Consider the following 21,053-nt stretch of genomic DNA (forward strand, 5'->3'; position numbering starts at 1 on the left):
ATAAATGCTCGTAAGTTTGTAGATTCTGGTTTTGAAGATTCCTTACGTAATCATCTCAAAGCGTTAAAAACTCCTGGGTTTCTTTCTAAAAAGAAGCAACGAAATTCCGATCATTTCAAAACACAATCAAAGTACAAGATTATAAACAACCTTTTAAGATATTAATTTGAATTGAGGCACTTAGGATCAGAGGGGTGCAAGTGATTTTTTATCGAAACTGAGATAAACTGTTTTTCGGATAGTTAAAGTATAGATTAACATTCTGTAGAAGACACAGGTCAAAAGAAAAATTATTTCGATATTTTTAAGCTATTTATAAAAAAACGTGTCAATTAAAATCCTGTTTCGTTTGGTGTCAGAAGGGTGCAAGTGCACTTGCACCCTTCTGACACCAAAGGATTATACTTTTAGGCTGATTTCATTAGAACGTATACATTTTTGTCAGTTGAAAACAACATCATCTAGCTCCGACTAGGATTTTCTACTGGTTCTGACCAGAATAATCCTAAGTCCCCAGATAGAGAAGTGATGAAAATAGATTCAGGTGTAACTTCGTCAGCATGAAAATCTCATTGTTATGTATACAAAAAATTCCAAAATATTTTTTTATGGCAAATTTAGATAATTCTAATTGGGATAAAAGGCAAATACAAAACGCACTTAAAAATAATTTTTTGGCAAATATATCTAAGAAAAATCTCTCGGATGAAAGCTCAAAGGATTCAGAGTTTTCGACAGGCTCTGATCATGATGTCACATAGGGGGAAGTATTCCTAAATGCGCATGTTGGGTAATATGCGCATACAGCCGATTGACGATATGGCTGGAGATTCAACGTATCTAATCAGTGCAGTTTGAGGGTAATACGCTATTGAAACATGGCATGAAGAAATTTGATGGTTATATAAAGCCAAAAAAATTAAAAAATTCAAACAAAATTTTTGTTTGTTTTATTATAATATATTGAACTTTAATTATCGTGCGTACAGATTCTGTGAACAAAAATTTTAATGGTTTTTCTTTCTAATTCATCTGGAAATCGGAAATTCAACAAATTGAAGCTTTTGGCAAAGTTGTAAGTGATAAGATATTGGAATAAGAGACAGGTTCTGAATGCCTATATCAAGGCAGGTTAAATGCCTATATCAAGAAAAATATAATAGTCTTATGAATTTTTATCATTTAAACATTAAATCTACGCTCAAATCACGATCTTACAGCGAAAAAAGAAAAACTTCATACTGATCCGATAAAAATACGATATGAACAAAATATTACCATGAAATATGGCCATATGGCATACCTAACTATGTTTTATGCAAAAGAATAAGTGATGTAAAAAATTTCACCAAAATTTCAGCCTTGACGTATGCTTAACATCCGTTTCTACCATTTTAAATTAAATAGTATCAAAATATTGCAAGTGTTAATGAAATATAGCTAAAATCATAAATATGCGCATTTAGCCCGCCAGTTTCGGAAATCGGCTATTTTGACTTCTTTTATTATAAAATTATTTTCACAAAAACTGTAAGAGATTTTAATAGAAAAATTGCTCTGACGTATAGAAAACAGATGTCCGCTCATGTGTATATAGTTTTCCGACTCCTATCTATTGGAATATGGGAGAACATGAGTGCTTTCCTTAATATGCGCATATAGCCCGCCTCTCCCCTACTATCCCACGGAACAAAATGAAACTTCTAAAAGTTCAGATGAGACGTTGCGACAGGTAGTTTATAAAAAATTACATTAAGTCCTTGAAGGAATATTTACATAACTTCTTAGGAAAGAGAATTTTTATAATAAGACCATCTCTGGGTCGCAATTTAAAAATATAATAAGACCAAAAAAAGAAAAGTTAAACATCCACGGTTCTTCTGGAGAATCAGAAGTTGCTGCTGCTGCAGTTGCTAGCGAGAATGAGTCCATTCCTGGAGAGTCAACTGGCCATTCATCTAGACCCCAAAAACGCCAACGAAATCAGGCAGTCTGGATACTCATCTTGCGAAAAAAGCTACGAATCCAAGGGGAAGCGTACGTTGGTTCTACCGGAAAAAGCGACCAGCTAAACAGTTAATTTCAATGAATGAACACATATGCATTCTTGTGTATCCATTAAGGAAAAAGAGAGATTGAAAGTTTACAACAAATTCTGGGAATTAGGATAGTGGAACGGGGCTTGTGATATAGCTCAGTTGGCAAGTCTGTTGTCTCCTGAGCCGATGTCCGCGAGTTCGAGCCCAAGAGCAAACATCGAACACAGTTGTACCGGATAGTTTTTCAATAACGATCCGTAACTGTAACGTTGATAAAGTCGCGAATGCCATAAAGATGGTAAAACGACTATAATCGAAACAAAAAAAAAGGATAGTGGAACATGCAAACCTCGTTCATTATGAGTTGCATAGAAATTTAAAGCCCGAAAACGCAGAAAACTAAATGTGTGAACAAAAACAAAACATCTAGTATTATACTGAAAATACTCGTTACATACAGGTTCCAAAAGGATGCTATCATATTGTTTGGAGTCAGAGGGGTGCAAGTGTCATTCTTGGGATCAGAAGGGTGCAAGTGAAAAATATCAATAAAAGTAGTTCGCCGTTTTAACATAAATATCGCAAAAACTTTGGTTTTTCTTTCAGAATCGTTCATTTTAGATCTCATGAGACACACTCCATCGAAAATTTAGTAGAAAAATTGATTCCATAATTTTGATTTAGAAAAACAAACTTTGAGGCCCGTTTTCTCGAAATCATCATTTCGGCACTTGCACCCCTCTGATCCTAAGCGCCTCAATTCAACTTCTTCAACCAATCAAGCACACGGAGGCCCGGTGCACTTCCGTCGTTTCACGATTCTTCCGGGGCAGGGTTGTCCACCGTTTCGGGCCGGAAGGACCACATTACGATAGCGCTCGGAACGTCCGGTTCCACAGGTCACACTGCACGGAGTCCATTCGGTCCAGTCGGACAGTACACAGTCCACCGGAAGGTTGTCTTCCGTTTGCTCCTGAGATCTTCGACTCGGTCCAGAAGTTGGATGAAGGTGGATGTCACGGGCTTGTTCAGGTTCTGTAAAAAAATGGATCCAATCAGTAAACTTTTACGAAGATAAATTCATCAAAAAATACCGATAGCCACTCGACACGTCTGCATACAATCTTCGTTGGTCAAAAAGTTGTTCCGGTTTCCTCGGCAGCCTCCGTAGAAGAATGGCACGCAAGTGCTCCGATCCGAATCGTACGCGTAGCGCTGATATTTACCCCGACAAGGTCCGGTTTCCGGTTTCTGGGAACAGATCTCCCGGGCCGTGAAAACATCGAACAAACAGTCCGACTTTTCCGTACAAGCCCGCTGCTGATTTAGTTCAATCCGCTGGGAACATTTATCGATCAGTTCCGGTCCCACCAAAAGCAAACGGGTTCTTATTTTGACACCCTTGCCACAGGTGGCGCTGCACGGGCTCCAATCGCTCCAAGATGTTACCGGACACATCGGATCCGGGATCTCGACATCCGTCAGGGTGCACTCGGGTTGCATGCATTTTTGCTTTTCGACTGAGAATTTTTGAATGAAAAAAATTAAACGATACTGGATACAGTTCAAAAATACATAACATTTCAAGTGAAAAAAAGACCCTTAAAATAAAACACTCACCAACACTGATGTGCGGACACTTCTTGCGACCCATATGGTTGATGAACGTTCTGGTCCTCATGGTGACTCCAATGCCACACGATGCCGAACACTCACTCCATTCGCTCCATCTGGTGGTTTTACAAACTCCAATCCCTTCACCGTCGTCATCAACGTTGGCAGCAACTTTCCGAATATCTTCGGAACTATCGTCGGCATCAGGCCCTTCATCTGGACACTCCGGAACATCGGCAACGCACATCTCCTTGGAAATGAGCTGCCGATTGCACTGATACCGGGCAGCCTTGTCCGATTGCAGATATTCTCTGGTTCTCATTCGGATGCCTTTGCCACAACTCACCGAGCAAGGAGTCCACTCGCTGTAGCCCGTCGTTTCGCACTCAACCCGGTTGACTTCTTCCGTATTTTCGGCCAATTCCAGAACTTGCGCTTCAAGAAATTCATCGTCACAGTTTCGATGAATGATCTTTTCTCTCCTAAAATAGACCTTGGCAAGAGGAACCATTTCCTTCGCCTTGGGATTGTAAAATGGAGCCCTAGGATCCTCGGGGTACATTGTCGTTATTCTGTGCATTCGTTCTCTAGGTTGGGTTTCTGAATTAGCTGACATGTAGCTGATACCGTTATCGGTGCCAGCATCCCACGGGAACAGATCTACATCGAGTGAGTCTACCCAGGTACAGTCTTCACTGCATAGATCCAGACCACTAACGCCGACTACCCAATCCGGAGATGGACCAAACATAGACGCAAGCGATACCTTATGATGCTTCCGATCCACCCTAAAGTTGGAAGAAGTGTTCGAATTGACCCTCGGGTACCACAACCCGGCAGCCTTGATCAAAGTACGTAACCTTGGACCTTTGGCACGGAGTTCCTGTTCCAGCTGACGAACCGAGCCCCACTCAGCTAGCGATCGAAACCCATCGGTTGAAATGTGGTTTTCACCCCAGAACGAGAAGTTCGTATCGTGCGATGCCCCAATGATATCGGAGAAGTGCGTCAACCAAACGGCGAAAGGAAAGTCCTTCGGGTGAGTTTCGTTCGACCAGATTCCTTCAAAGATGAACTACAATAAAAAACTTATTTAAAGATACATTAAAAACAAGCCTGATTTGATCAAACTCTACATTATACTTAGCTTCATCACAGGCGCAGCACTCCCCCTTCATGATCTTGGGTTCTGGTTTCATCTCGCAAAGGACCTTGGTCAGAGCTCCCTCGTCCGAGTACCAGGAGTCTTCACTCTCGAATACCATGGCCGACAGGCTAACGCATCCGGATCCACTGGCCGGGGCAACCCACATAACCTGCACTTCCGTTTTGGGGAAGTCGTCCGCCTGAGTGACAGTGTTCACGCAATGGTCGTAGAACTTAGTGAGGGAGTCGCTGAACAGCTGAAAGCGACCCACTCGTTTCGGACCTGCGATGAACGTTCTGGCCCCGCTAGACGAGCTGCTGGTGGCCTGAGCTGTCAGCATAAAGTGTGAGAATTGTTGCAGCTTCACGTGGGTTCTCGAACCGACTAGGAACACTGAATATGTGGAAGGATGTTTGTTTTTAGTATGCAGAAATACTAATTCAATCAGTTCATAGAGCGTGTGAAGTATCCAAAGTCGTCCAAGGTAGTCTGCCATCTTGATCTTGTTAAAAATAGTTATTGAGATCAGAATCATGCCAATGAATCATTTCTATGCCAAGTCAAGCTTCTTTTGTTGGGAAAAATACTACATCAAAAATGTATTACTTTGAGTCATTTGATAACATTATTACGTTTAATAAGTTATTCATTAGGGTTGAAAATGCAATTTCTCAATGAGTTTATTGTAACGTGTTCATATGACTCTTCGAATCAGAGGAAACTATCTAGGGGGCGTTCATTGATAACGTAACGCTCCAAGGGGGGGGAAGTGAGCTCGAGAGTTACGATTTCGACATAGGGGAGGGAGGGGGGTAGGTATGCTCGACGTTAGCTTACAGCTGTTTGGGAGAACCCAATTTTTTTCGCTGAACAATTCACAGAAGTTTAGTTTGATGAGTACAAACAGCTTTTGTTTTTAATGGATGAAGAAAAAAAATTAACAATTTTTTCAACAAATTTTATAAGCATAGGGGTTAAGGAACTTGAGTTTCAGTACTTTATCGGTTATAGTTTTGACAAACTTCAACCAATACTGATGTTATGAAATCGCTTGGTACATCTTTGTACCTGAAAATGATCACATTTTCATATGTGATGAAAGAAATTAGAGAAACATGAACTATCAAAGAACGAAAGAACATGAGCCGTAAATATCATGAAAATTTCGAAAAAGATACAACGGCTCACCGACAGGACTTGAACCTGCAATCTCCGCTTCGGTACAACGGCGCGTTAGCCAATTCCACCACGGTGAACGTGATGGAACCGGCGAACACGAGCAATCGAGCTCTGCCGATCAACTGCTGGACCTTCTATCGAAACACCATGTATATCCCGCATGTGATCTTTCCCTCTATTGATCTCTCTTGTTTCTCTAACCCCACCCATCGACTCGGGATTTTAGCCGAGCGAGCACATGGTCGATTGCTTCGTGTTTGCCGCAACTTACGGTCAGATGAAGAAGCAATCAGTGCCGCTCAAGGTTCCGAGCAGACCAGTTACACAGGGAGGTGTTGCTCTGTTGAAATCAATACTGATGTTATGAAATCGCTTGGTACATCTTTGTACCTGAAAATGATCACATTTTCATATGTGATGAAAGAAATTAGAGAAACATGAACTATCAAAGAACGAAAGAACATGAGCCGTAAATATCATGAAAATTTCGAAAAAGATACCACGGCTCACCGACAGGACTTGAACCTGCAATCTTCCGCTTCCTGTATATCCCGCATGTGATCTTTCCCTCTATTGATCGGAACCTTGAGCGGCACTGATTGCTTCTTCATCTGACCGTAAGTTGCGGCAAACACGAAGCAATCGACCATGTGCTCGCTCGGCTAAAATCCCGAGTCGATGGGTGGGGTTAGAGAAACAAGAGAGATCAATAAAGGGAAAGATCACATGCGGGATATACATGGTGTTTCGATAGAAGGTCCAGCAGTTGATCGGCAGAGCTCGATTGCTCGTGTTCGCCGGTTCCATCACGTTCACCGTGGTGGAATTGGCTAACGCGCCGTTGTACCGAAGCGGAGATTGCAGGTTCAAGTCCTGTCGGTGAGCCGTTGTATCTTTTTCGAAATTTTCATGATATTTACGGCTCATGTTCTTTCGTTCTTTGATAGTTCATGTTTCTCTAATTTCTTTCATCACATATGAAAATGTGAAACTTCAACCATTTTTTTTCCTAAATTTCGAAACATATTAATACTGATTCAAAACTATCTTTTTATATAATTTTCGTCAAAATAGTTCCACAAATAACTGTGATATTTCAACTTGTATGGAAAATGAATATCGTACACATTTGTCCCAATGTTGTCGTTGTTTCCCAACCTCGCCATTAGACAGGGTTTATGTTTCATCTCTCCTACCTGACTCAGGATTTTTTTTTCTAGAAAAAAGAATGGTGATAACTCTTAGGCCTAACTGCCAAACATTTCTTAGATGGAAAAATACATGTATCAAGGATTTATGAGGCTGTCAAATGGATGATTTTTCAAAAATGGGTCTATTTTCAGTTTTCTGATGTTTTTTTTAGCTTTTCTTAGCTGCACGCTCAGTTTTTATAACCATTTTCGAGTTTTTAACCTTTTTATGAGTTTCTCTTAAAACTTCGATTAATGTTTTTTTTAATCATAAGAAACTGTTCAAAAAAGCATGGATCACAACAAATCTGGACGCATTAAAAAGGGTCTATCTTGGAGCTATGTAAACGAAACAAAAATGTTTTGTACTCATAATGTAGGGTTTTATTGCACTTTAAAGAAAAAATAATAAAAAAATTATTCCGATGTTGTTTTGATGAAAATTTGAACTTTTCGTCGAGTACCACTCATCATAGTTTGAACACCCTATTCGCTGACCTCAGCGGCCATTTTGTTCCACAACCTCTTCATCTCTGCTGCATCCCGAGTCGTCCTACCATTCTTCTTCATCTTCTGCTTGACAATTGCCCAAATTTTTCGATAGGACGGAATTGAGGGCAGTTGGGTGGGTTGATGTCCTTTTCGCCAAAACCTACCCGTTGGCCCGAAATCTGGCGAAAACTTTACTGGTTCTTTGTGAGATCTAATCTACGGAAAAAAACGTTTTTCAGGCACTTCTCCTTGTACATTTCGGAGTCCATGGTCTTGTTTTTCACAAAAAAACGGAGTTTTTCGTCCGCAGCTGCAAATACCTTGCCAAATCAAACACGTTTCTGCAAACTTATCGGCAAAAACGAATTTGAACTTGGTGGGGACATCACTCCGACCAGTGGCTTTGTAAAATTTTTGGCCAGGAGGCCGCCCAGTTTCTGATTTCGCGATTTTTGAACCAGATTACGTCGGGTTTTTGACGTGGTCTTCATCGTGCTTTCGCCGTGTGCGGTTCATTTTGTTTCATCCTCCGGTTCGTTCGTGAACTGATATTCTTGGTAAAATTGCAAAGTTATGAGAGAAAGAATTTTTTTTTTCCGATGGAAAGATGAAGTTAAGTGAAGCTTGCTTGAATCGTGTGTTGATTTAGAAAAAATAAATAGAAAATAGAAAATTTAAAGAAATTGGGTTTATTTTAATATTTGCTACGGTGCGTCGCGATGATGGTTATCGGTAGTGAAATGGTGAAAAAAAAGTTATGTTCGGAACATTATAATTATTCCCGATTCCGATGAGTTTTGTGGGCGGAAATTTTCAAATTGATTTAGGTGTCTGTTATAATGAGTGCAATTAGTAATGTTTTTTACCATCCGAGAATGAACCGCCGAGACATGTCCGAACATGTCTGCCTCAGTCCAAACAAATTTGGAACGCAAAAAACAGAGAACGCACATCTGCGCATGCGCGTTTTCTGTATAGGATGGCGTAGGCGCATATTCTGGATCTAAGCAAGCGATGGACGGCGGCATGGAAAAAAACTCAAACCAAACCTGGTGAGGCAATTCCGATTATATTTTTTCTTTCTCGTTTTTCTTGCTTCTTTCGTTTTAATTTTTTCAATAACATGCCAGGCGCAGAGAGGCAATTTTCATTGGGAGTTATTAATCATGTTTTCTTGATAATCTTCTATCATTCGGGTCGTTAGATTCAACTAGTTAGCGTAATTCTTCACGTAGCATCAAAACGAAATACTAATTGATACTATAGGGATTAACTATAGGGATTCAGTTTAAGCTGTAACGACGCCATGCATCTTAGATAAATAACTCCAGAGAACAAATTATTGTTATTTTTTCTAGTTTCTAGCTCGTTGCACAATTAAATATCGAATAATTGTTCTTTATTTAAATCTTCTTCTATAAACTGCTCAAAATTAACATAACAATGAAATACAGATATAAGATTCTGTCTAATCTTTTTTTTCTCCGACCAATGTTTATTTCTCTCTTTTTATTATGTTATAATTTTTCAGTCTAAATAATTGTTTTAGTGTTTCACAGTTGGTAAAAATGGTAAAATATCCAGGTATAGGTAAGCCTTGAGTGTTTTGAAAAGGTGAGTTTGAAACTTTGCTATTGCATTACATATCCTTTCATTTATAATTTTAAATATATAACTATAAGAACGTTCAATCAATTGCCAGCTGGGCAGGTATCTACACGCATGCGGAATACCTGTTGAAGATTCATAACACTGAGAATGTTATGAATTTTATACGGTTGCGAAACTGTTTGCTCGTTCTACAAATAAGACATACATACACACGAAATTCATTCATTACATGACAGTTCACACGAAGCCATGGTGTCGGGTATGTGATAATTTGCATTAAAGATTGGCCGAACTTATAATCTAAAGAATGCAATTGAGCGCATACGTTGGCGAAACTGCGGTGAATCCGTGCACCCATGGTGGATTATCTACATACATACATACAGATTACGTCGGGTTTTTGACGTGGGTGTCCAAAATTAATTTTCGTCTCGCGGCTTATATCAAGTGTAATTTTTTTAAACAAAACGAATTAATTTTCGGGAGCAAATCAATCGTTGCAGTTCAGATACCAGCGTTTTTAGGATTAAAAGGTAGAAAGTAAATTTCCGGGATACTGAGGACAAAAATAGAAATTTTGAAACCATTGGCCGAGAACAAGTTAATTGCAAATCAGCTGATTTTTTTTGCGAAATTTACCATTAATATTGTCAGTGTCGTTGCAGAGAACCCCAAGGAGAACCTTCAGGTGAATGAATGGAATATAATATGCAGCTGGATTTTCTGACGGAAGCTGCTTCCTGCGGAATCTATTCCAGCAGTGGAATATTTTGACCGTAATTAATTCAGGAAGAAATCATCCGGGATAAAAATGCGGGAAAAATGAGCTCATCTACGATTAGATGTCTTTCTAAAACTATTTCCGCAATGAGAAATACGTGCTTCTTGGTGACTTCATTTACATTCCGGGCAGCTGGAAAGGTAGTAATTGTAAAACGAAACATTATTTTTTATTCATTTTTCAGATAAAATGTTCTAAAATATCAGATGCGGTTTATGTACTTACCGAGACCTCGCAAGATGGTCAATGTTTCAGATAGTTCTCACAATCCGTACCAAATCAAAAATCGCTAACTAACAGCAATACTTAGAACAATGCTAAAGGCTTACCCGGAAGGTTATTCCATAATTCATGAAGAGTAAGATTTTTGAAAAGATCTGAGCCCCAAAGTGGATGTCAGAATCGATACACCTGATGCAATTAATGTTCCGAACAGAGTTTGTTTAATTCTCAGTACTCCGTCTGCCCCAGCTAGCCAACCCAGCCTCTCGAACCCTAGAGAGGTAGATTATGAATTACGATCAGAAAAACACGATTAGGCGTTCCCTTGTACTATTTGATTTAATTTCTTACTGGTTCGATTTCAGCCACCCGGTTGAAATATGATCTATAAATTGAGTTTTTCCTATCGAATCATTGTTATGTAATTGGACAAAAATAAATCATTTCCGCTTATTGAAATACCATATCTGTTTTAGTGCAATGATCTTTTGTATAGAATTTGGAAACCTTCCTTATTAACTTTAAACAACGAGCCATACTGTTTTTCTTTTCGGAAAACGGTTATTTTACTTCTATTTTCCCGTTTTAACCTAAGGTTAAAAAATAGCCATAATAGAAGTTTTCCGTGAAATCTCATTTTATGAGTTTTAACTGAAAACTCAGAAAATGACTTACCCCCAAAAAACTTCAATTATGGTTTTTTTTTTCAAACATTTATGGTTCAATATGGTCAAGCGTTTCGACTGATGGTAAGATGAAATTTTCGAAAATTGTTTTATTCTTCCTGGACTTTTTCTATGATTAATATGTTAGTACCTTTTTTGAGAGAAGTCTTGAAAAAGGAAGCTCTCACTATTGCCCTCACGCAGAAGCAATTCCTTTTGATGAATAACTCGTCCATTAAGCTACGAGAAATTGTTTCTGTATTACAATGGAACAGCAGAAGTATAATACCAAAATTAAATTCCAATTTGAATTATGATGTACCTACCGGTTGGTTAAATTTGAAGAAAAAATTAAAATGGAAATAGTGGTAGGGCCTAGAAAAATGTGTGAAGAAAAAATTTCATTTGTATTTTGTAGCTCAAACTATTTAGCAATTATTTAAATTTTTGCCCCTAAAAGTATGCACCATAATACTTCTTTTTTCGATTATAAATGTTTAAAAAAAAACGTTAAAAAGCAAGGTCAAATTCATAAACTAACATTTTTAAATATAATGAAGGTGTTTTGTATCCTTTAAGATCAAGAAAAATTGGTTAAAACCGTCAAAATCAAATTCAAAACAGAGACGAAATCGATTTTCAAATAAAATTTAAAGTAGTCTAAAAAAATCTGCAACCATGTTTTACGTTCATAGGAGTGCATTACTGAATTATGCCACATTCCCCTTTGCAGAAAAAATAATCGAAAAATATTGAAAAAAGTGATCAATATTACCCCGGATTACGGTATTCGCTTTATGCAAAACTTGGCTTTCTCCAAACATAGATTTCAACTTCCATTGTCACAATATTATTCTACTGGATCGTGAAATGCTTCTCTTTCTATCGTATTTCAAATACTCCATCTCCGGGTATTGAAGTCGTTTCTTGACAATCTAGATTTCAAGGCCAAGACCAGGCTTCCGATAAGTACAGCTTTGCTATGACAGCTTTTTTCTTGCCAAACAAACTGTCTCGGTTTTCCTTACCACTCGGTTCGCTGCTGTACCGTCGGTAACGAATCGAAACGCTTCGGCTCAGACTTCCGAAAAGTACTGGCGAACGACAGTATTCTTGCGAAAGTCGCACATGCACCTCGATGAAAGCTTCCCGAATATTTCTTCCCCGACAGTTTTAAAAGAAGCTGTCGTGCGATGTACAGCAATGCCTTGTTTTACCTCATGCGAGAGTTTGTTCGTGGGGATGAAAGTTTTTTAAGCTTCGTGACAGTTTTGGGAATATCTTCGTGACAGTTTTCAATGCGTTGAATTTCGCATGACAGTACTACTTACTTCGTCCGACTGTAGCCGAGATTCGCTCGGGCTGAGTTAATTTCGATCGAACGTATTTTCCTTTTGCTTGAAGGTGGATTGGGGTGATCACCACACGCAGTAGCTTCAAGCAAAAGGAAAATTCATACGTTCGTTCGAAATTAACTCGGCCCAAGCGAATCTCGGCTACAGTCGGACGGAGTAAGTAGTACTGTCATGCGAAATTCAACGCATTGAAAACTGTCACGAAGATTTTTCCAAAACTGTCACGGAGCTTAAAAAAACTTTCATACCCACGAACAAACTCTCGCATGAGGTAAAACAAGGCGTCGCTGTGCATCGCACGACCGCTCCTTTTAAAACTGTAAGGGAAGAAATATTCGGGAAGCTTTCATCGAGGTGCATGTGCGACGTTCGCAAGAATACTGTCGTTCGCCAGTACTTTTCGGAAACCTGGCCAAGACATTTGCCTGGCATCGGTATATATTCCAATATTTATGAGCTGTGCGACGATTTCAACATGACTGTCTTAGTCTTAACACGTTCGTCGCCATTGGACCCATAACAGGTGACGGCTCTCTTACTCAAGATAGCTGCTCAGTTTCGCCACGTGTTGGATATCTAGAGCTCTCTAGTGTTGCTTTCAAGCTCCGAGATTTTTTTTGTTTTTGGTGACGAACGTGTTCAATAATGGGGAAGTGACTCGAATCAGTGGATCCCAATCACAGCATAGTATTTTAGAACTTTCTCTAGCTTATTCCTCTCTGAGCTTGGATTGTACGTGGAAAGTAATCCAAGACCCTCACGGAAGGTATCAATTGCCTATCAATATTTCTAAGTTTCACCAGTGGCCGTAGTCCACCCAAAAAGATCAATATACCTTATGACCACGATTGGAATAAGTACGCATCGGGTGTTAGCGACGCCAACGACTCAATGGACAAACTGCCTCCGAAAGCAGAATACAGTTTTATATCCGGGACAATTGAGGACTGTGTAATAGGGGCACAGGTCAGACGGTATGAGGCTTCGACGATCCAGAAAAGACCTCACACTCCGTGGTGGGATGGACATTTCTTACGCGCGCAAGGAGAAAAATGCAAGGCATTTGCTGAGATTCGCAGAACCGGATATCCTAACAAGTTCCAATGTTACTTGGCCTTAGAACGCATCTTCAAGAACATGATCAGGGGCAAGAAACGTGTGTACTGGCGGTGATTCGTGGATGGGTTATCTCGAGAAACGTCTCTGCACACGCTTTAGGAAATAGCACAAAACATGCGATATCACACGCCTTCGAAATAAAATGAGGAAAGCTCGAGTCGATGGATGATACAGTTCGCGCAAAAAGGTCTGCCCGGACGCAGCCCTTTTATGTTCTTTATTGGTGGTTCTAGAATCGTACGCGCGACTGGCTTCACGATGTGCAATGAGAGCTTTGAAGCTTCGTTCAAGCTTCGAGAGCCATGCTCTGGTTATACGTTACAGAGCTAGCCGCTATTCATTGTACCTTGGAACACACTCGAACACTGCCCGTAGACCACTATTTCATCTATTCGGATAATCTCAGCTCCGTTGAGGCGAATCAATCGAGGAAACTGATGAAGCGCTCTTCCCATTTCTTGCTGGAAATTTCAGCAGTATTGGGCGCTCTGGATCTCGTCTCATTGTCTTATTCAAGGCAATGAGAATGGGGACTCATTGGCTAAGGTGGGCGCGTCACAAGTTAAAATCTTTGAGAGGATAATAACTTACAATGAATATTTTTCAATACCTCACACTTTAGCGATTAACGCCGCAGTCTAGCTGGGATAATGGCACACCGGGACGTTGACTCCATACGATTATCCCTAAGGTTCCGAAGAAGGGATGGTGTAAGCATTTTAACATGGAAGTGACCCCAGATATTCCCCCTTCCTTTTCTATAATTCGATCTGAACTAACGGTTGAGTCACTGCGACAATTACGACCCCCTCTTACTAACCCGAGGTTAGATACTCCCGGCACATAAAAACTTTGTAAGTAAAATAAAAAAAACTAAATGAAAAAAATGCCGTAATTTCTTACGGGAAAAGTTGAAAAATTGCAAGAAAAACTCCTAAAATATAGTAAATAGAACAGATTGGTTTTTTCAAGAATGTTGAAAAATGTTTAGTGAAATACTGAAGGTGACGCATCTTGCCTGCTCTGGGCATTTTTTACACAGTTTCCCTACCCTAGAAAAGGCTTCGAACAAGAAGCTGTCAGCTTGAAAATGGTTGGGAGAACATCATTATTTCCACAATATTATCTTGACTCGTTCAAGTTACAAGAAATTCTTCAAGTTTGAGGCCCATTCTTATTTAATTTAAGAATTTTGATCAAACATTTTTACAAGTAAATCGTTATCTATAATCCTCAGCGTGGGCCCCATTGTGCAATAATTTATTGAACCATGGGCCCATCTTATCGCCAAACTATTTTCTTCCCGGAAACGAATAAACCGTTTACAATCAATTCTGATAGACATTTCCGACGCCGTTAAAAACATGTGTTTTACCGGCCATTCAAATGCAAACCCATCAAAAACCCAACAACCGCACTATCAACGATGAACTAGTTGCATTACGTTTTGCGTATAGTCATCAATAATTAAACTATCATCTGAGCAGATTAGATTTAGTAGTGCAGCAGCCGAGAAAACGGTCTTTGTACACACAGCAGAGATGTTGTGCACTTTTTGCCTGCCCTCTTCAACATAGTTATGAACGTGCTCTCTCTGATCTGGTCTGGTCTTGTCTGTCCGTCTTGTTACAGAGAATGTTTGCGCGCGCTCGAAGGCAGAAAGATGATAATTCTTGACCTCAAGCAAATTGCTTCCAGCCACACGGAGCCGATTGATTAGGGTAGAGCACGAGGGCAAACAAACTACCAACTACTTTACTTTAACTGATACTATCTGGACACTTTTCACATGATGATCACACGTTTTCTTCCCAGGATCGGAACGAAGTACGTTACGGTTATAGATTTTCCCCGGTTCATATCCTTTGGGATCGTTTCGAATGGCCAGCCGATACCCGTTATCGCCTGATTTCTTCTCCTTGGTGACGGGGCGCCCGTTGAAGACCGGAACTTTACTGCAGCCTAATCCAGGATCCAGCAAACTTAGAAATGTTACGGCTAGTACCAGGGTTCCGATACACCCGGTGGAAATCATGGTGGAAGGAGTAGTTTAAATGTCGCCCTTGGTTAAAAACTAGAAGAATTCTCGCTCCAAGGAAAAAAAATATATTGATAGCACTTATCAATCAGAAGCCCCGTCGTGTGGGACGGCGTAACAACACACTAGCAACAACGTCTTTAGTCCGCGGCGGTTCATTGAAGACTAACGGATGATCCGACGGCGCCTGCAAGACAGTCTTTGGTGAACAACGAATGACAGATTAAAAGGAAAAACTGTCTGGATGAACTGATGGAGTTTAGAATGATCAATAGATGAAATTTGTACATTTTTAAACGATTTTTTTTTCTTTTCAAAGTTTGAACAATTGCACTTTCAAATACTGCTGAAAACTCCCTTGAATACAAATGAAATTTTTTTAAATCTTTTTAAATTATTTTAAATAACCTTAATTGAATTAATATGTTGAAGACATTTTGAAAAGAAGCGTAGTTTTCAAACAATCTCTTCACTTTTATATCATACTAGCTGACCCGGTGTGCTTTGGTACACCGTAATGTAATTTGTAAAAATTTATTCAAATTTAGATTTTTGTAAGCATTTTTTTTATCAAACCTCATCATGGTTTAGAACCAACAACTTTGAAATGAGAGCTGCAGCTGGAGTTCCGAATTGCAATTCAAAGATGGTATATATTATTTACTGGAACTTGATATATAAACTTGTTTTTTCATGATCTGAAATTTGTAATCTGTTTTCAAAGCTTCATAATAACTTAAAAAATGTTAAAATTTATGGATTTCCACCTTTTTTTCCCAAAGTGGGAAGTTACGAACTTCCATAAAAACATTTGTCATATCTAATTTTGAGTTATGCCAAATATCCGTACGCAAAAAAAAACCCTCTTATAAAATACTAGCTGAACCCGTACGAACTTCGTTTCGCTTTAAATCATTGGTACGTCAAAATGAGTTTAGAAAATGAATTCGAAACATTCTTTCGACAATTTTGGGGAAAAAATTCAACAGTGTTTAAAGTCGCTACTATTACTATTACTTGAAATTCAAATTAAACGGTTGATCGGCTTTTTATTAAAATTTATGTGAGAGTGTTTTCTTCTCGATCGGTTGCAAAATCTAGACATTATGGCAGAAACATGTACTATTTGTTTGTGTGCACGACTCTTTTGCTTGACCTTCACACTTAAATTGGTATCAATTAACTGCCTCCAACAAAATTATTGCACAAAACACTGAACTTTTAATGAAACCCTCTTTTTCTGTCCCATGGCCCGAAATTCGATAATTGAAACCAATTTGACGTTCCTCAAAACTCCCTTGTGCCATTTTTTTTTTTTTCAAATTATATGTAAAATTACGTCAGGAACTTGAAAACAGTGATCAGTGAATATAGACGCCCCTTTCACCGACCCTTGACACGGAACATGCTACCTGGAGTCAATTGCTCATAGTTTATAACCCTCATCTGAACATTTTCATCTCAATCCGATGCATGATCACGACAATATCGCGAAAACAGTGAGCAACTAACATGGACGGCCTGTTTTTTACCACGATTCAAAACTTGACACCTGAAATCAATTATCTTTTCTGTTAAACTCCCATGTGCCAATTTTCATTACAATTCTATGCTCAATCAAGAGAATATCGTTATAAACAGTGAACAGATAATAACCCCTTTTGCCGACCCCTGAGTCAAGATTTGAAACCTGAAAGCAAAAGAGCGTCCCTCAAAACTCCTATGCGGAAATTTTCATCTCAATCCAATGTAGAATAACGTCAAAATCGCAAAAACTTTAAAGTTGGGTATGGACGACTCCTTCAGCCGACTTGTGATCCGCAATTCGAACTTGAAATCGATTGCTCGTCTTTCAAAACACTCATGTGCAAATTTTCATCACAACCCAATGTCGCAATATCGCAAAAACATTAATCAGTGGATATGGACGACCCCTTTTGCCGACCTCAACCCTAAATTTGACAACTGTAATCGATTGCTCGTCTTTCAAAACACTCATGTGCAAATTTTCATCACAATCCGGTGTGTAATAACGCCAATATCGCAAAAACATTAATCAGTTGATATGGGCGACCCCTTTTGTCCGACCTCAAACCCTAAATTTGATAACTGTAATCGATTGTTCGTCTCTCAAAACACTCATGTGCAAATTTTCATCACAATCCGACGGAAAATAACATCAATACGTGAAAACAATATTTGTCTTGTATGGACGACCCCCTTCAGAAGGGGGGGGGAGAGAGAGAGAGAGAGGTAGAGAGAGAGAGAGAGAGAGAGAGAGAGAGAGAGAGAGAGAAGAGAGAGAGAGAGAGAGAGAGAGAGAGAGAGAGAGAGAGAGAGAGAGAGAGAGAGAGAGAGAGAGAGGAGAGAGAGAGGAGAGAGAGAGAGAGAGAGAGAGAGAGAGGAGAGAGAGAGAGAGAGAGAGAGAGAGAGAGAGAGAGAGAGAGAGAGAGAGAGAGAGAGAGAGAGAGAGAGAGAGAGAGAGAGATGCAACAAAATTGAATACTTTTGTTTGAACGATAGCTCTAAAAAAAATTCGTTAAAAGGTGTTTTTTTTAAACCGGTAAACCCTATTCCCCCTTTATATATTGAAAACATTTTGAAAAGTAACGTAGTTTTCAAACAATCCTTCCACTTTTATATCATACTAGCTGATCCCATACGAACTCCGTTTCGCTTTACACTTGGAATATGTCATGAACAGTTTGTATGAAGTCAATTGATGGAAAATAGCTGCGGATTTTCGAGAGTGCATTGTAGTAGAGTTCTGTGTGAATTGCGGGGGAAGAAAGCGAGTGTTTGTTTTGCTACTAAATTTCCTAAGCATTTTCATATTACTGATTAATGTTCATAAAATGATAAACCATCAGAGATTACATTAAAACGAATAATTATGACCTTGACGATAATTAGGGGGTGTGTGAAAGAAAAAAAAAGGGGTTTGGTTAACCGCTATACATAACAGATTCCGTTCATGTCGCGGCTTGCTAATTATTTATCTAACTTTACAGGAATAGAGGGTTGAAAGAAATTATTCCTTTAGAGCAAGTTCATTGGTGCTGGGAAAAAGTGGTAGAAATTTTGACATTTTGAAAATTTTATCATGCAAAAATATTTTCAAGATCGTTGGGCGTTGATTTTTATTTTTTTTTGCAGCACTGTTTCTATTTCAACCGTACACACAAAACAAATACATAGTAAAACTACTAAATCCGTAGTTTAAATGAACACAGGCAACCATATTTTTGAGTCAAGTATGTTTTTTTGTTTATAATACCTTACGCATAGCTATTTTTATCATGTGCTCAATTTGGCTGCGCATAGTATGTTCGACTGCGTTTTAGTAAATTTGGAATGATGCATGGTTTTACTTCGTGCCTAGTAAAATTGATATGTTTCATGATGAAACTAGTATGTGTTAAGATAAAACTTAGTATGCACGAGGAGCTTGATTTGAATAGTAAAATTACTATGCATGTTTGTTTGTTTATTTGAATGCATGCATTATGACTTCATGTAAAACATAGAAATTCACACTTCCGATACACGTCGGTCAATGTCAAAGGGTGATTTGGTCCAAGGGGGGTATATAGTAGGTGTACTGATCAACCAAATATTCGAATCAGCCATGTTGATTTCCCAAATTGGCTACCATGGACACGTTGCGTTTGTTTACTAACAAAGCACTCGAAGACGAAGACATCCCCAAAATAATCAGCCTGACGGAGAGATTTTATTAAAAGGGCTAACGATAAATTTTTTCAGCAGATTTCTTCGGCAGTTTAACGACAATAAACGATTAACAAACGGTCTTTTTGTGAAAATAATGGTCATCAATTTATTAAGTGCTTACATTTAATTGAACCTAACTTTCGGGAACAGTTAGGAACATAGATGTACGTATGTTTTTTGATATTCCGTTCCAATTCAAAGGAAAACAGATAGGGAACACTTCTAGAACAACCGGAATGGTAGACAGCTCAACTTGATTGGTTCCCATGGTCAGTTTTGCGTTCTACCACCTGAATATTCTCACCGACCCTGCTGTTGCTTCCAGAAACAATACTGGCTTGTGCGCTCGTCGAGGATAAGCTCGGGTTGAACAATTCTGCGGATGATCGGTTTTCTGATGATTGCCGGTGTCAACGATGGGTTCTGGCAAAAATAATATATTCCAAGATACCTAGCTCTTAAAATATTTCATATAAACGCCAACGGACAATCTTTTAACAAACCTTAACACCATCTACTGACAGAAAAGGTCAACATTTCTCGATAATTGAATTTTTCACTTGTACCCCTCGTTCCGGGGGGTTCAAATGCACTCTAATATGCTTTTGTTCAAATTTGGAATACATTTTCAAAATGTACTCTGACATACTTTCGCCAATTTTTGGAGAAATGCTATGCCACTGACTCAATTTAATTGAGAACCTCACTCGTTTTTGCGCATTCAGATTCCTCAATAAAAAATAATAATCTTCATTTTTAACAGATAACTTATTTGTACTGCATATCTGGTTGAGGCTGATCATTGATTTCAAATTCCACGGAACAGTGCTGAGGATATTGCGATTAAGGGTTTTGATGACTTGGCCAAGTATTTATTTTTATTGCGATCCTGATTTATGTTATAACATGATATTTAATACAGATTATTTTACCAAGGTCTTAATTTAATTTAGTTTAATTCATTCAGATGAAGATAAATTGTATCTAGGTTTATTCAGATGTTTTATTCAAAATCTTACACCCAAAATTCAGCCTCTGTGCCAATGGCGTGTAGTCAATTTCATAGCATCATTGGTACAAGAAGATAACGCGACCGGCACTGATTCGATTTGCGCCCACCGGCATTAACCTCCCAGCGCAACCGAATTGCGTATGTCTGAATGAAACAAAATAAAAACGTTTTCGCGTCCCTCCCCATCGCATCACAAGCCGAAGAAGGATGGAAATAAATACCGGCCAACACCAGGCAGCCAGCGAACCGAGCACTGTGCGTGTGAATGTAGCAAAAGCAACAACAAAAACATCCATCTAATTCAATCAACCGGCAAACACGGCTAAGCTGTGCGTGTGTATGTAGCAAAAGCAACATCAAAAACATTCCTTCAATTCACCGGCAAACAAGCACCGGCCAAGCTGCCCGGCTTTAGCAGCTGTGTATATGTAGCGTGTGTATGTAATAGCAGGCAGTAAGCAAAGCACAGTTCTCATTCAATGGGATTCCCGTTCCTTCACTCCCGTTCCCTTTCCCGTTTCCATCACAAGACAAAGGAATGCATTGAAAGGAGGCCAAACGCCGGGAAGCCGCCGTTGTACGTTTTTTGTGATTGATCGGTAACAGAAAGCCTATGACAAATATACCTCGTCCTGCATGAAGCTCGAATAGCACACTGGTTAGAATGTCGGACTGGCAAGGCGATACAATTGGTGATGTGAGTTCGATTCTCACTACAGCGCTGTGGTTTTAATTTTTATTTTCTTGTTTCTGGGATGAATTATCCAATAGGAAGGAAATCCCATAAAATGTTTTTCTGGTTTCGCTTGAATGTAGTGGTCATCATTTTGGTTGGGAGCCGAGTCCTTATGCCAGTT

The 21,053-nt window shown here is 39.2% G+C and overlaps 1 protein-coding gene across 1 annotated transcript; it reads right to left on the reverse strand.

Moving 5' to 3' along the window:
• Positions 1-150: 150 nt before the first annotated feature.
• Positions 151-15,625, reverse strand: LOC129749555 (spondin-1). The gene is made up of 5 exons (XM_055744563.1): positions 15,251-15,625; positions 4,790-5,193; positions 3,660-4,728; positions 3,134-3,559; positions 151-3,074 (listed from the first exon to the last, which is right to left on the reverse strand). The coding sequence occupies exons 1-5, from the start codon at positions 15,447-15,449 to the stop codon at positions 2,818-2,820; spliced, it is 2,355 nt and encodes a 784-aa protein (XP_055600538.1). The 5' UTR covers positions 15,450-15,625; the 3' UTR covers positions 151-2,817.
• Positions 15,626-21,053: the final 5,428 nt, after the last annotated feature.

The sequence above is a fragment of the Uranotaenia lowii genome, chromosome 2, assembly GCF_029784155.1.
Source record: "Uranotaenia lowii strain MFRU-FL chromosome 2, ASM2978415v1, whole genome shotgun sequence".
NCBI classification, from domain to species: Eukaryota; Metazoa; Arthropoda; class Insecta; order Diptera; family Culicidae; genus Uranotaenia; species Uranotaenia lowii.

Excerpts from the sequence above, each read along its gene's own strand:
- LOC129749555 (XM_055744563.1), bottom strand. The coding sequence starts at position 15,449 with ATGATTTCCACCGGGTGTATCGGAACCCTGGTACTAGCCGTAACATTT. Across the intron at positions 5,194-15,250 it reads ACCGGGGAAAATCTATAACC|TGTTCCTAGTCGGTTCGAGA; the intron begins GTAACGTACTTC and ends CCACATATTCAG. Across the intron at positions 3,075-3,133 it reads GACGTGTCGAGTGGCTATCG|AACCTGAACAAGCCCGTGAC; the intron begins GTATTTTTTGAT and ends ATTTTTTTACAG.